Source organism: Chiloscyllium plagiosum, unplaced genomic scaffold, assembly GCF_004010195.1.
Source record: "Chiloscyllium plagiosum isolate BGI_BamShark_2017 unplaced genomic scaffold, ASM401019v2 scaf_10957, whole genome shotgun sequence".
Classification (NCBI taxonomy): Eukaryota; Metazoa; Chordata; class Chondrichthyes; order Orectolobiformes; family Hemiscylliidae; genus Chiloscyllium; species Chiloscyllium plagiosum.
Window position 1 is genome coordinate 10,226 of NW_025214845.1, and position 15,859 is coordinate 26,084.

At 38.1% G+C, this 15,859-nt stretch overlaps 1 protein-coding gene across 2 annotated transcripts; it reads left to right on the forward strand.

The window, feature by feature from the left end:
- The first annotated feature begins 12,059 nt into the window (after window positions 1-12,059).
- Window positions 12,060-15,767, forward strand: cdkn1bb (cyclin-dependent kinase inhibitor 1Bb). 2 transcript variants are annotated; one of them, XM_043686610.1, is made up of 3 exons: window positions 12,060-12,957; window positions 13,342-13,473; window positions 15,037-15,767. In XM_043686610.1, the coding sequence occupies exons 1-2, from the start codon at window positions 12,477-12,479 to the stop codon at window positions 13,464-13,466; spliced, it is 606 nt and encodes a 201-aa protein (XP_043542545.1). In that variant the 5' UTR covers window positions 12,060-12,476; the 3' UTR covers window positions 13,467-13,473; window positions 15,037-15,767. The 2 variants fall into 2 exon arrangements, with proteins under 2 accessions (XP_043542545.1, XP_043542544.1); XM_043686609.1 differs by having other exon boundaries at window positions 12,066-12,957; window positions 13,342-13,481.
- The last annotated feature ends 92 nt before the right edge of the window (window positions 15,768-15,859 follow it).

Below are 15,859 nucleotides of genomic sequence, written 5' to 3' on the forward strand. Positions count from 1 at the left end.
AATGGGTTGAGATTAATTTAGGATATCTGGTTGGTATGGATGAGTTGGACTGAAGGGTCTGTTTTGGTGCTGTACATCTCTATGACTCTATGACTCTAAATGGGACAGGTGAAAGATACAATTTAAGAAAGAAGGCAAGGATTGAAAATATGTAGTGAATGAAATATCTTGAAAAGGTGTGTAATGGAAAGAATAGCAAAAATTTACATTTATAAAATGCCTTAGAAATGTTCTAAGGTGCTTCACAGAAATGTCATCAGAAATTGAACCACATTTATCTTGATAATTGGCCGAAAGAACAAAGACATGGGTTATAAAGAGCATATTAAAGCTGGAGAGTGTGATAGTGTGCTAGTAAGATGTAGATAAACAGCTCTGGAGTTTGAATGGTACAGAATTTTGCACAGAACGTATGGACCTGCTTTCCCCTCCCTATCATAACGTAAAGTAGATTTCCTCAGTTGAAGCCAAACTAGGTAAGGTATTGTGAAGATTAAAACTATGAAGAGGCCAATGAGAAACCACTTCAGGTACTTATCATAATAAGTGTCAAAGATTTAGAAATTTAAGAAAATATTTATGTAAACAAATCATGCAATGGTATTGTTTTTGTTGTGAAAACGATACCTGAATTTCACAGAAGTCACTGCATGATTAAACATTATGTTCTTTACACATGAAATCATGATAAAAGTTATGTTCAAATGTTTCAAGACAATGCATCATATTTCTTCCTGGAGACACAAAATTCTACTGAGTTGAATTAAAGATCCAGTAAATGTGATCAAAGTTTTTTGTCAAACATGCTGGGAGGGATTCCATAAAATCTAGCCTAATATTATAACAGTAACATTTTCATCCACTACTGTTGAGGAAAGTTTGATCAATTTGTTGCTTTGAGTTTTACCCATTGTACATACTGAAACCTGCCTACTTGTGGAACAATTTAAATATACTGGAACAAATTTTCTTAAGCAAGAAAACAATAATTTGTGTGCATGCTGGGGATGCACAGTAAAGTTCTGCCACTAGGCCAAAGGAGTTTCAGCTGGTTAAGATTAGTTTTCATCCAGTGATATTTAGGTTTTCTGAATAATAAATTGAAAACCAGAATTTTTTTGTCTTAATGTTTTATGGTAGCAATTACCTATTAATATGATGGAAGGCTAAACAATTAGCATCTCATTTATGTTAAAAAGATTTTTCAGTTGTGAATTATAGAGCATTTACATGGAATGGTTATTCGCAGTAAACAGAAAAAATAATCACTGCCTGTGCACAGCCTTTACAAAACTTCATATTTTGGAATTTTTCATACAGTGAAATAACAATGAATAGTTTTACATAGCATTAAATACAGGAAAGTTTGGTTTGTATCATGCAACTTTAGAATAGTTTAGCAACTATTTAATCACCAACAATAATGGAAAATAATGTGCCTGACAGTAGCCAATTAACAGATTCTGTTATCCTTTATTTAAAAAAAAATTATTTCATGGAACTTGAGCATTGCTGGCAAGATCAGCATTTGATGCTCTCCTCTACTTATCCTTGAGAAGGTTACGATGTTGATTGGATTCTAACAAATGTATTGAAAAAGTTCAAACGAAAATACAAAAGAATTTAAATCTGTCCCTAGTGATAGACAATGCTTTGCAGTCGATATTTAATCATTCAATTAATTCTGCAGTAGGTTATCATAACATAATATTTAAATACACTGGCACAAATTTTCTTAAGTAAGAAAACAATAGTTTGTGTGCGTGCAGGGGATGCCACTAGGCCAAAGGAGTTTCAACTGGTTAAGATTAGTTTTTATCCACCAGTGTATAGGTTTGCTGAATAATAATTTGAAAATCAGAAATAAGTTTTTGTCTTAATGTTTTTGGTAGCATTTTTTATTATTATGATTAATGGGGAATTAGTTCACATCCAGTTTATGTTAACTGGATTATTTTTTCATTTGCGAATTATGGAGCATTTACATGGAATGGTAATTTGCACTTAACAAGAGTATTGAAAAAGTAATCACTAGCTGTGCACAGTAGGAAAAAAGTTCAACAGCCTTTACAAAACTTCATATTTTGGGATTTTTCATACAGTGAAATGACAATGAATAGTTTTACATAGTGTTAAATACAATGTTTGGTTTTGTATCATGCAACTTTATAGCAGTTTAGCAACTATTTAATAAGCAACAATAATGGAAAGTAATGATATTGACGTCTTATAAAGGTGATCCAAAGTAAAAATGAATAGACAGAAGTCACACTAGAAGGAAAAGAGAGGAAAATAAGATAGAGTAAGGAAAGAGACTTTGAAATCAAATTTGCAACAAACCTTTTATTAGAAACTAAAAGCAAAAAATACTGTAGTGAGTACGCTTACGCAATATTTGTCCTCAAAACACTTGAAAATGTGTGTTTCCTGCTAGCTCCCAGTTTGCATCACCTTCTCTTTCAAGAAAGAGTAAAATATGTCAGTAAATGCCCTGTAATTTTTTGGGCGATGTGATGATCAAGATTTAACTGTACGTATGGCAGCTGAGAGTTGTTGGCACTAGGCTTGCAACTTTACTAAGTTTGTGAGGGTGAGATAAAATATTTTAGGATTGAGTTTGATTGATAAGGATTGTTTGTAAGTAGCTAATGGGTGACGGATAGTTAACTGGGCTCTAGATGAGGCTAAGTTTGCAGTAGGAAGGATATGTAAGTTGAAGATGAATTATTCAACATGACAATTTTTGCAATATCATTTATTTTCCTCCCTGCATTGCATCCATATTCATGTAACAAAATTCCGGGCATTTACTCCTGTCCCTGTTCCCGCTGTCTCCTGAACATTGATTTGGAAGTCTTCCTGCCCCCTACTGGATACTGAACATCTCTACACTTCGATAATGAGGACTCCAGTGCAGTATCTGAAAATGTTTGTGCACACTCTCAATCATCCTTCCTAGCAGCTTTTCAGAGGTGCCAACCATCACTCCAATCCCCGTGTCTTGCAGCCAAAACGCGTCTCACCTTTAAGAAATACGGGCTGCTTTTTAGTGGCACAAGTTGATAGCAATATTCGGATGGTGATAGCTGCAGCCAATTAAACATGGTCGGCGTTGCCTGTTGCACGTATCTATGACAAAGAAGCAGGCAGCAACATGTACGGGTGCGGGTTATTTATACCGCGATCCTGGTGTCTGGTTTGGGGGATTAGACAATTTTTACCCCATAAACCTCTACTTTAAATAACAAATCTGCTGAAAAGTAATATAAACAAAACATTTTCATTTTGAAAAAACCACTTGGCAAGGCACAAACTCATTAAAACCTTTACGCAAAAGTATTCTGAATATTATTTACGTTTCATATGTTTACATCACTAGTTAAAGTTAACTACGTTTCAACTAAGTATTTTATAGTTTTTTTTGTTTTCGGAATGGGTAGTTTTACACTATATTCTCACTGAAATTAATTAGTTACTTTTCTGTTTAAGATGTAAGACCACAATTCAATTAAATAGGTTGATAAATTTATTGTTATTAGTGCAAGGTACAATATAAGGAACGAAACGGAAACTGTCCTCATTGGATTCAAAAGGGCAGAATTATCAACATAGGATGGACATTTCCTTTGTCTTTGAACAATATGGATTTGTATTACCTGCATACATAAGCAGGACGTGAAGCAAGCTGGATAATTGGACCTGGATAATAGTAACACAACCACACATACGAGTCAGAGAAAAAGGTACTAGTGTTGCACGAACTGACTTTATTACACATGCTTGGCTGCAGTTCTAAACTTTCCACATGCTACAGAGCCATAAGCGGTCATTGATGTAATCAGCAGTAACATCTTCAAAATTAAAACCCTTACAAGCAAGTACAACACTTACATCTTATAGTTTTCATTTAACAAAACATGTGAAGGTAATTTAGGGGAAGGAGTAAAGATTAATGGAGGGCCTTTTTTTGTAATGCAGTGGTACAGTCCCTGCCTCTGGGCCAGAAGACTTGGGTTCAAGTCCTACCTGCTCCAGAGGGGTGTAATAACATTTCTGGACAGGTAGATGTAGAAAATTAGTGATAGTAGAAAGAGTTGGGAGGATGAAGGAAAATAGTCAAAAATTTTAAGAAGGTTTTATTTTGAACAGGTAGACAGAAATTTAGATGAAGAAGAGACTTAGAAAGAAAACTTAAATTGCAGACACACACCCGATTGTTACAAGGCAGAAAGAGGCAGTTCAGCCCATCATGTTTGCACTGGCTCTCTGAATGAACACTATTACTTAGTGCTGTTTGCTTGCCTTCTTCCCTCAATCGTGCACATTGAATGCCTCAACTGAACCTGCATCCACCACATGGACGTGCCATACATTCCATATCCCAACTACTCGCTATTATTATAAATGCTTTATGTTTCTTTGAGAACTTATATTTTGAAGGATTGTAGAAAAAGGAATTGTTTTCAATTTTTCTGGACATACCTGGAGTAGTTTCTTTAAAAGAGGTAATTAAACTTGCATGGTGAAATTGCACTTTTAAAAAGGCTTCTAGAACTCATATGACCAATGATAATTGTTTTGCTGTAGACCCTGCCTGGACTGTTTTTGCACAGTGGCTGGCTTGGAGAGATTCTTGTTAATTTGGAGGGAAGTGTACTTTGAACAAAATGCAGGGCTGATCACTTTCATTTCTGAAAAGAAAATCACTTCAGGGTGAAACCTATTTGTTCTTTTGAAACCATGGTTAAAAGAACATTGCAAAATTGTATTCTGTCAACAAACTGCAGCTGTAAGGCTTAGATCTGACTGTGATTAGTGATTTGACTATGTATGTCAGAACATCAGAGCAACAGACTCCTACGCATTATCCTTTTGCCTTCAAGAATAACCCACTGCTCAAAGGTGTTTATTTTCCAGAAAACCAATCTCTGTGGAGAAAACTTTTTTTTTGCCCTGCTTTTCATAAAGAACTTGATGTCCAAAAGGTATCGGGATGAGTTGGCAAGATGGATACAGAACTGACTTAGTCATAGGAGACAGAGGGTAGCAGTGGAAGGATGTTTTTGGAATGGAGGTTTGTGACTGGTAGTGTTCCACATGGATCAGTGCTGGGACTTCAGCTATTTGTGATCTACATAATTGATTTGGAGGAAAATATAGCTGGTCTAATTAGTAAGTTTGTGAATGAAACAAAGATTAGTGGAATTTTGGATAGTAAGGAGGATTGTCAGAGGATACAGCAGGAGGCGTGGGCAAAAAAACTGGTAGATGAAGTTTAATACAGACAAAGTAAGGGGATGCATTTTGGAAGGTCAAGTACAGGTGGAAATTATACAGTGAACGGCAGAACCCTTAGGAGTATCGATATGCAGATCCACAGATTACTGAAGATGACAGCACATGTAGATCAGGTTGTAAAAAAAGGCCAATGCCATGCTTGCCTTCATTGGAAGAGGCATTGAGTATAAGGATAGTCAAGTTATACTACATCTTTATGTAACTTTAGTTAGGCGACACTTGAAGTATTGCATACAGTTCTGATCACCATACTACGGGTGGATGCTTTGGAGAGACTTAACAGGATGTTGCCTGGTATGGGGGATTTTAGCTAAGAAGAAGGGTTGGATAGAAAGGGTTTGTTTTCACTGGAACACAGAAGGTTGAGAGGTGACCTGATAGAAGTTTATAAGATTGTGAATGGCATGGATAGAGTGGAAAGTATGAGGGCTTTTCCTCAGGATGGAGGGGTCAATTACTTGGGGACACAGGTTCAAGGTGCAGGGAGGGAAGTTTAAAAGAGATGTGAGGGGCAAGTTTTTCATGCAAAGGGTGGTGAGTGCTTGGAATATGCTGGCAAAGGAGATGGTGGAAGCAGACACAATAGCAGCATTAAAGAAGTACCTGGACGAATACATGAATAGGAAGGGAATAGAGAGATATGGATTCTGTAAGTGAAGACAGTTTTAGTACGGGAGGGCGAAATGTGGAGGGGCCAAAGGGCCTGTTTCTGTGCTGTATTGTTCTTTATTCTCAGCTCACAGCCTTATTCCTGATGAAGGACTTTTGCCGGAACATCGATTCTCCTGTTCCTCAGATGCTGCCTAACCTGCTGTGCTTTTCCAGCACCACTCTCAACACCAATTAACTACTGCCAAGGCTTCTTCAGCATTACCTTCCAAACTCACGACCTGCAAAGTCTGGGTGGGCAAGAGCAGATTTTTTTTGAATACTAACATCTTTAACTTCCCCTTAAAGTCAAATAACATCTTGTCTTTGATATTTATCACTGCCCCTTAATTATAGCTTATTCAAAATCTTGGAATTCACTGCCAAGCTACATTGTAAAAGTTCCTTAATTATAAGAACTGCAGTAGTTCATGAAAACAGTCCACTATTACCTTTTAGGGCAACTGGGATGCACAAAAACAGAGCTAATGCCTTGCATTTGGTGACCCTTTGTCAGAACAATGCTGGTCTTGCCAGCCTTTGCTGCTGCCTCTATGTTAAAAATCATCCAATCAGGCTTCTGTTTCATACATAGTACTCAAAATCACCAAAGATATTTTATTTAATTAGGACCGTGGCTAATTGTTCCTTCTCAGAGTGATGGAAGTAGATTAAATAGTAACTTGCAACCAGAAGTGGAAATAGAGTATACCTGGAAAGGGAAAAATTACAAGGTTAAGAGATAAAACAGCACTGTGTTGATGGAAAATAGGTTATGTGAAAATCTCTTTCGAGGAATAGCTTGCGTCTACACTGTTGGAATCCAATTATTTTTTTTAAAATTTACCCCTTTTAATCTTTCTAACGTATTCAACACTGTTAGGCACAATATTCTTCTAAAACCTCTATGCACAGTTCATGTCTGTAGCACTGTTTTATTCTATTTCCATCTTGTCACATCGTAAATAATAACATCCAACAAATTTGTCCTTCCATACCTAAACATCACGAGTGCAACCTGGGTTACATAATTACCCATGCCATTTTATAAATTATATCATATTATTTCAGCATGATGGTTATACACATTTTCCATTGTGTATTCAACATAAAAACCTGGATGATCACATATCTTCTCCAAGTTAATGCCTGCAGAACCAAATCATCCTTTATGGCTGCTGCAATCACTTTATAGTATCTTATCCTTGGCTGCTACCTCATGCTCTATTGTTCAAGCTTTACCTTTGCTTCCTCCCCTATAGCTAATTTGTCACCCACCAGGGCACCTTTGTTTCACTTCTACAATATTGTCTGCCTTTTCCCCATCTGCCTTTCTTTCCTATAAAAGTCCAAATCCATATGTTTATAGATTCATGGCTACACTCCTCCAATGATAGAATTAGTAAGGTTATCATTTAAAAATCACAATTACACAGGATGTTACAGTGATTCCATCACCTGCACTGAGGTACAGAAAAGATTTACAAGGATGTTGCCAGGCTTGGAGGATTTGGGCTATAGGAAGAGGCTGAATAGGATGCAGCTGTTTTCCCTGTAGCATTGGAGGCTGAGGGGTGATCTTATAGAGGCTTATAACATCATGAGGGGCCTGGATAGGATAAATAGACAAAGTCTTTTCCCTGGGGTGAGGCAGTCCAGAACTAGAAGGCATGGGTTTAGGGTGAGAGTGGAAAGATATAAAAGAGACCTAAGGGGCAACTCTTTCACACACAGGGTGGTGTGTGTATGGAATGAGCTGCCAGAGGAAGTGGTGGAGGCTGGTACAACTGCAACATTTAAAAGGCATCTGGATGGGTGTTTGAATAGGAATGGTTTGGAGGAATATGGGCCAAGTGCTGGCAAATGGACTAGATTAGGTTAGGATACCTGATCTGCATGGATGATTTGGACCAAAGGATCGGTTTGTGCTGTACATCTCTATGACTTTATGACTCTAAATCCTAGTTACCATTACCCCATCAAATTCAGGTAGCTTCCCACTGCCGCAAAGAACTGGATTCTCTTTCAAATCCCTCCAATGACTCTCCTACTCATCAAATAACCCACTGTACTCCCCATCTTGGCCACATATTGCATGATCTCCATCAGCTCTACACCCTTGAATACAGTCTCATGTCCTCAATTGATTGTTGTCCTATTTTTCATTTCTCACACTTCTGTGTTTCCCCTTCCTGCCTTTCTTTCTCTTGTTTTATTTTCTTCTCTGCTTAGGACTGACTCTAGTTCATTCTTATATTTCAATCTGAGACATTTTTGAAGGCTGCACTAATGTTCCAAAATATTAGTGTATGGCAACATTGGAGCAGGAGTAGGCCATTCACCCAGGCCTGTTCCACTAAATTAGATCATAGCTGGTCATCTGTATCAATACAATTTTTTTGCTCTATCCCCATAACACTTGATGTTAGTAGTATCATGAAATCTATTAACCTATGCCTTGAACGTAATGCACACTACTCTGTGTGGCAGTAATTGTTTTAGACTAACACTTCCACTTTTCCAGCTAGGGGAAACATTGTTCCACACTCACCTTTTTATATTTCTAAACTTTAGTGAACATAGGCCCAGCCTCCTCAAGCAATCCTCCATCACAGGAACTAATCTGGTGAACCTCTGTGGAGTTCCCTCTACAGCAAGTATATCCTTCTTTACATAAGGTGACCAAATTACACATAATACTTCAGCTATGGTCTCACCAAGATTCAATACAATTATACCAAAACATTTTTACTATTTACTCAAATCCTCTTATGATAAAAAACCAATATACCATTCACCTTCCAGATTGCTTGCTGCATTTATATGTCAGCTTTCAGTGATATGAACAAGGACCCATTTTCCCTTTGGAAAGGGAACACTACTCAATCTCTGAAGAAATACTATGCACCTCATTACTGCCACCAAAAGTGAATAATTTCTCATTTATTCATATTGAATTCCATCTGCCACATTTTCCCCAATCTTTCTGCCTATCTAAATCCTGTGGAAGCCTTTGTATCCTTCTCATAATTTAGATTCCAACTTAGATATGTGCTATCGGCAAACTTAGAAATATTATGTTTGGTCCTCACATTCAAATCATTGACATAGATTGCAAACATCTTATAGTAACCCACTAGTCACAGCCTGCCAATCTGAGAATGAACTATTTATTCCTACTCTGTTTTCTTTCTGTTGACCAGATTCAATCCATGCTAGTATATTGCCCTTATCCCACTTGTTCTAATTTTCTTTACTAACATCCTACATGGAACATTATCAAACAGCTTCTCAGAATCCAAGGACATAACATTCACTAGTTCACTAGTTCTCCCCTACCAACTCAAAAAAAGCTCAAAAACTCCAAGTTTGTCAAATGTGATTTTCATTTCATATATCCATGTTCACTCTGACCAATTGGGTGATTATCAGCTGTTTTATAGCATTCATTATTTTTCCTACCACCGATTCAGGCTAACACATCTATGGTGACTTATTTTCTCTCTACGGTTTTTCTTAAGTCATGGTGTTACAACTTGGGGGGTATTATACAGAATTGATAGAATCGCGAAAGATAATCACCAATGCGTTTTATCTCTCTACAGTCACCTCTTCAATACTCTAGGTTGTAGATTACTGAATCCCAGTAATTCTCCAGGACTACATTTTTTTTCAACCAACACTTTTTTTTCAGTTCTACGTTCTCATTAGTTCCTTGTAACTCTATTATTTCAGGGAAATTCTTTTATGTTCTTATTCCCATTATAAATTCTTCTATCTGTCTGTCATGGACCTTCATTTGGCTTTCCTAACCTTTTCCTATTTATATACCTATATAAGCTCTTACTGTCCTTTTTTTGTTTTTCGGTTGCGTTCATATTCTATTCTCCCTATATTGCAATCATTAAGTGTTTGCAACAAATTGTCATGTACATGATTGCAAAATTTAGCATAGCTATTGAGATACAACAAAATGCAACGATCCAAATGCCTTGTCTGAATGGCTTTTCAGAGAGAAACAACCCTTGAATGGCTAGATCAAATATGAGAACACTGCGATGTGGGCCCATAGCATTTAGTATGCAAAGTCCTCGCTAAATATTGGACACTCCCTTGATATCCTTCCTCATTCCACTGTTCCGTTCCCGTTTCGCTGTCAAGGACTTAACAGAATATTATGCAATTCAGATGATTGAGTGACAGGGGTTAATGCTGTACTTTAACATTTAAGAATAACTCATTGATTACGAGTAACATAACCTCTCTGAAATTTGTCTGAGATAAGAATGGGTGATTCCGCATTTACTGCGAGGCTTTTTTTTTGCTCTCTGAAGATGGGGCGGATATAAAGCTTGTGTACTTAGACTGATTGCAACTACACTTGGAAATATGCTTTCGGTAAATCAGACATCTATTTATTTTGTGTCAGTCTTGTTTGGCCGGTATATCTTGGAACACATTAGAAATTACTCCATAGTTTTACCAAAAGAGTCATGTTTATGTGAGAAAAAGATATATACGGTATTTTCCCTTTGATCGCAGTGTCCCCCAAAAGAGTGATTCTAAAATATACTACATTGTGAAGCACAATAAAACAATTCTAAGCAATGATACATTACACTGAAAATATTCACTGAACCAATTACTTTCCAGCTTTTGCCTTGCCGAACTTATTGTAGTGAAGACTCTTCATATTTTTCTTTGCTGCGCCCAGCAATTCATAAGTAAACACAGCGCAATTAATGTGCAAACACTGAGATCGACCTCTGCATTTCAGTTCTGTTGACGTCCTAATGTTTACTGAAATTGACTGTTCTCTTGGAATACAATTACACATGTTTTACGGTGAGATCCGAGTCTTCATTTCGTTTCCCAAGTACTGCATTGGAGGTAAAGAAACAGTCGCCCTTAACTTACTGAATCTCGAAAATCATTCCCTGGTTCTCTTGTCTAGATCCTAAACGTAATACCTTGTTAGAGCTATTAATACGCCGAGAAGGTTCTCAAACGACTGCTGAGAAATCAACTACAGGACGTGTTTTAACATTATGTTTAATTCTTAAAAACGATATAACTTCTGACGCGCCCTTTTAGTACTCTTTCAGTGTGCAGTCACCTGCTATATTGCTGAAGGGAGACACGAATTGGCAGTTAAACTACAGTGTCTACAATGAAAATCTGCTTAAAAAAACCTGACCCACGTTAATGTTTTAAAAAATAGAAAGAGAATCCCGTACTTCGTGAATTCGACTACATCGCTATTGTTTAATAATCTTTATTCTGCACACTCACCCGTCCACTTTCAGATGATTAATCCACAAAAATGATAGACTGCACAATTGAAAGCGGTTATTGGCAGAAAGTCCAAGATCACAGCAAAAAAAAATCCGCCAAGAAACATGTTTACGTCGCATAAAAGGAAACCAGTTAAGATTTTAAAATATAACCGACACACTGTTAACCCCTTGAGCACTTTTCAGTAAAGTTACTCGGCTGGTCATGCGTGCTGCGGCTGTGCTCAATCAGCAGCGAAATCATCCAACTCACTGAAAATTTTCCAGTTTTGGAATGTCTGAGCAGACAGTAAGAACAACTTTCCTAATTAGTCTGATTACTCTCGATCATTTATTGCGAGGTGTTTGCTGCATTTGTAAGATTTTTGACAACTAGTAATGTTCATTTTGAGTTGTAGGTTAGCTTGTTTGTAAACTAAACACTCGGATATGCTCTTGAGCTGCCCTACCGTCCAGGGCTGCGGACCAGGAGTTTGAAAGCTGGGATAGAGGTTGGAGGGCGCTTATCCATTGGGTAGGGAAACGATGGACCAAATGCACTCCTACGATGTCATGTGTTTTTTTTCTATATTCCTAATAGTCGGTATAAAGTCACTTCAATGAATCTAAGTGATGCAATATGTGGGAGTAATCAGGTTTGCTGCGGGAGGGCTGTGTTTGCTACGGCTGTCGGGTTGATGGCGCTATGAGCTGACTCCTCTTTAGTAGGTTTCACGCTTCGCTAATACTACTCCACAGGCGCCTACCTCTCACTCTCCCTTCGAGGAGGGGGGGGAAGGGGGGGGTGGGGGGAGGGAAGAGAGAGATTGCTTGTCAATAAACAAAACGTTTTTAGATTATTACAAGGTCGCTCCCAGCCTTGAGCAAGCTCGTTCCCGAGTCCCAGCCCTACACATGAAGGCGGGACAAAGGCGGGGCAGCTTGACTTCGGCCAATCGCAGAGTGCTCTCTTTTTAAAATTCCCTGTCCGTCACTCAGTTTCCTCTTCGTCAGCCTCCTTCGCCATATTGGGTAACTGAAAAAAAAAGCCAGTTTTTTTTTCCGCCTTTACTAGAATCAGTTTTGACGAGCGATAGGTTGTAAACTGCTGTTGTTGTTAGCATTTTTGTTGTGGTTCGGTGCTTTGCAGCTTTCTGAAGAATTGCACGATATTGTTACATCGTGTAACCTTGCAGTTCTGCTGTCTGTGAGGCTTCGGACGATTTGCAGTGAGAGGGGGTACGAAGGGGAAAAAAAATGTCAAACGTACGCATTTCTAATGGTAGCCCTTCGCTGGAGAGAATGGCAGCTCAGCAAGGAGGGCACCCGAAACCCTCAGCCTGCAGGAACCTTTTCGGTCCCGTAAACCACGATGAGTTGAACCGAGACTTACAAAAGAAACAGAAGGAGATCCGCGAGCAGGACAGGCGAAGGTGGAATTACGACTTCGAGAGGGACAAGCCGTTGGATGGGAATTACAAATGGGAAGCGGTGGATTGCAAGGATGTGCCTAATTTTTACTGGGGTTCTTCGAGGGAGCAAGTGTCATCAGCGGATTGCAGTGTGGATGTGAACGGGAACCATGCGATTGTTTGCGTAGGAACTTTGGCTCTGGGAAATTCAGGGGACACGCACTTAACGAATTCAGAGCAAAAGGACGTGGTTAAAGAGACAACTGAACATTTCACGGACTCAAAAGAGCAGTGCTGTAGTCCCCGAAAACGAGCTGCGTCAGTCGGTAAGTGACAAAGATGCACTCTCTTTTGGGAGCTGCAGGATCCATTTTCAAACGGACCTTTATGACCTTTTTCTTTTCCCGCAAAAAGAAGCTTTCACCACCAACCAGTGGTTTACTCCTTTATTTCCAGTGGACCTGCTTTTAAAATCGTGCAGTTCTTGGTCTGTTTGGGGTTAAGCATGAGTTCCCCTACGTTTGAAAAAGGCTACTGCAACTTCAAAGGCCTTTTAGAAAGATGAAGCAAACGGCTTTTTCCTCGTTCAACAAGCTTGAGATGTGGTTGACTAATACCCACCAGCACAAGTCTTCAATAGGAGTAGGAATGACCCTCATAATATACCATCATCCTTATTTCAATTTTTAACTAGCTTTTCTTGATTATAGATGGATTTCCAGAAGCAAAAAGAGTCAACACAGCGACGGAGACAGACTGGTCAGCAAATTCTCCCAATATAAATGCATTAGAGAAAACGCCGAAGAAATCGATTTCGAGCGGGCATCAAACATAAAACAAAGGTGACAAGGTAGTTACGATGTACCTTTTTCAATTGATTGTGTCCTCCCAAAATATCCTATAACGTAGCTAGCAACAAGACTGCATTGATCAATCGGCCTCACTAGCCCAGGTTTGAAAGTGTATACAGGGTTGTAATGTCACTGCTGTTTCTTTGCTATATTTTCCTGAACGACACGTATGCACAGGTGATTATTTCCAGCTGCTTTCAAATAACTAGATACACTATTGCGTTCTGCACAAGAATCCTAACGTCTTCGGTGACCTTTCTTTCCCTGCCCAATATAGTAGATTGCTTTGCCCAAGTCTTGTCAATAAAGTAAGTCACAGGACTGACTGAAAATGTAGTACATTACGCGGGGGAGTGCGCAACCACAACAGTGGTGTGCCTTTGTAGGCTTTATACAATGAACATTTTTTTTTCTTTACGCCAACGTCCATCATAAATATAATAAAAGGAGAAATAATCACGATAAAAATGGATCACTAGAGCAAGTTGTACTTTATCTCCCCAGCTAAAATATCCAAGCAGCATTCAAAGTAACACTTGGGATGGAATACAAATTTGTAGAATAGCTGCTTTACAAACATGTTTAACGTTTCTCATTTTGGGACTCTAATTTCCCCTATGATTTTGCGCTGTAGTAAGATATGAGAGGAGGGAATATATACACAATGCACAAAATGAGGGGTAGGGTGGGGAAGCTACATTTTAAATGGCTAGTCTCAACAAAGTAAAACTTAATGGAGATTATTCTTATTTCTTGGCCTTGTCCACATTGGTAGCCATAGTAAAAGTAATGCATTGAAAATATTGCCCACTTTGTGTGAAATACTGCATATGCTAAATAACTTTGTCTTTTGTGTCAGTTTCACATAGCACAAGATGTGATACCTCATGCACCTTTTGTGCTGACATTTTAAATATCCTTTGTCAAAATACTTTTTTTTTTGCAGTTATGACTTTTCTTTAAATTGATAGATCTAACTAGTCAGATCCAAAACCTCTAACATACTCATTTCGGTGACTTTCTGTTCAGTTAATGCTGCCAAACTTTATCAATTTGCCCCTCTCACTGCATCAGAAAACAAATCTGTTTCTTTTTTTAAAGAAAAGCCTAGGAGCATCAGTCCTAATTATATTTGGATTACCAAATAATACATGTTTATGCATTTGAAAATTATGGCTGCTAGTTAAATGTGGTTGTGTGTCCAATGGGATAAAGTCCCACCATGCTGACTGAAATGGATTTTTTGATTACTTCCAGGCAGAAGATACAACTTATCCAGCTGCTAGATTTTAAATGAGATATGGCAATATCACAATAATAACTTGATTGTATCTGTGCACAAGTCTTAACACTACTTATGGTATTGGTTGGCTCAGCGTCCAGTTGAATAACCAATTGCAATTGCTTAACCCTTTTGCCAACTGTACCCTGTAATCAGCAGCTGAGTTGAAATTATCAGTGTGGCTATGCCAAATAGCATTTTAAGTAATTCCAATCATACATAATTACCAAACATTGTATTAATCTTTTTTACTTCGTATTTTTCCTTGTTAGATATGAAGATCTTTTTTCCTTGTTCATCCATGGCAGTGCTTGATGAAGCGAGGACGATCTCCTCAGAGACAGACATATCGTTATCTCTCCAAGTGAGGAGAGCCCAGGCACTGAACTTGTGAACACTAAACCGCCTATTTTAGAGTGGATATAGCGCTGTGCAATTAGGTTCTTCCTTTATCACTTGGCTGATTTTACTACCTGTGTATATAGTTTTTTTTTTGTAGCACATAAACCATTTTTGGTGGGGGAGGGGAGGGAGGGATGAGACGGGAAAATATTAAAACGCAGAGTTAGACAATGTATGACTTGAATAGTAGCAGTATAGTTTTCCAATGCAGTTTAGAAACTGCAAAGTTACAATACCTGTGTATTGTATGTTTAAAAGAATAAAAAAAAATCTAAAATGTACCTGTGTACATAACTTTGTAAAGACACTGAGAAATTATACTAACTTATTTATGTTGAAAAGAATTGTTTTTTTGAAATCTAGAAGATAATTTTCCGTTAAGCCAAAGTGGCATTCTTCATGTGCATTTGTAAATGCTTTATTGTAGATTTTCCCTTCCGTTTTTGCCTGTCATAATATAAGGCTATGCTTGAAAGAGAAAGCGTCCTGAGCCATTTTCTGCCTTAATATTGAATATATTCCTCATTTTTGTTTTGTAACGTGTGAAGAGATGCTGACTTTGTCCCGCATCCTGATTTCAAATAAAGAAAAACGTACAATATACGTGTGTATAGCTAATTCACATTGCAAATGTCCAAGAAAGCGTTAAAGTAGCTAGTGCTACTACCTTAGTTAAGTTGAGGGATGTTTTGG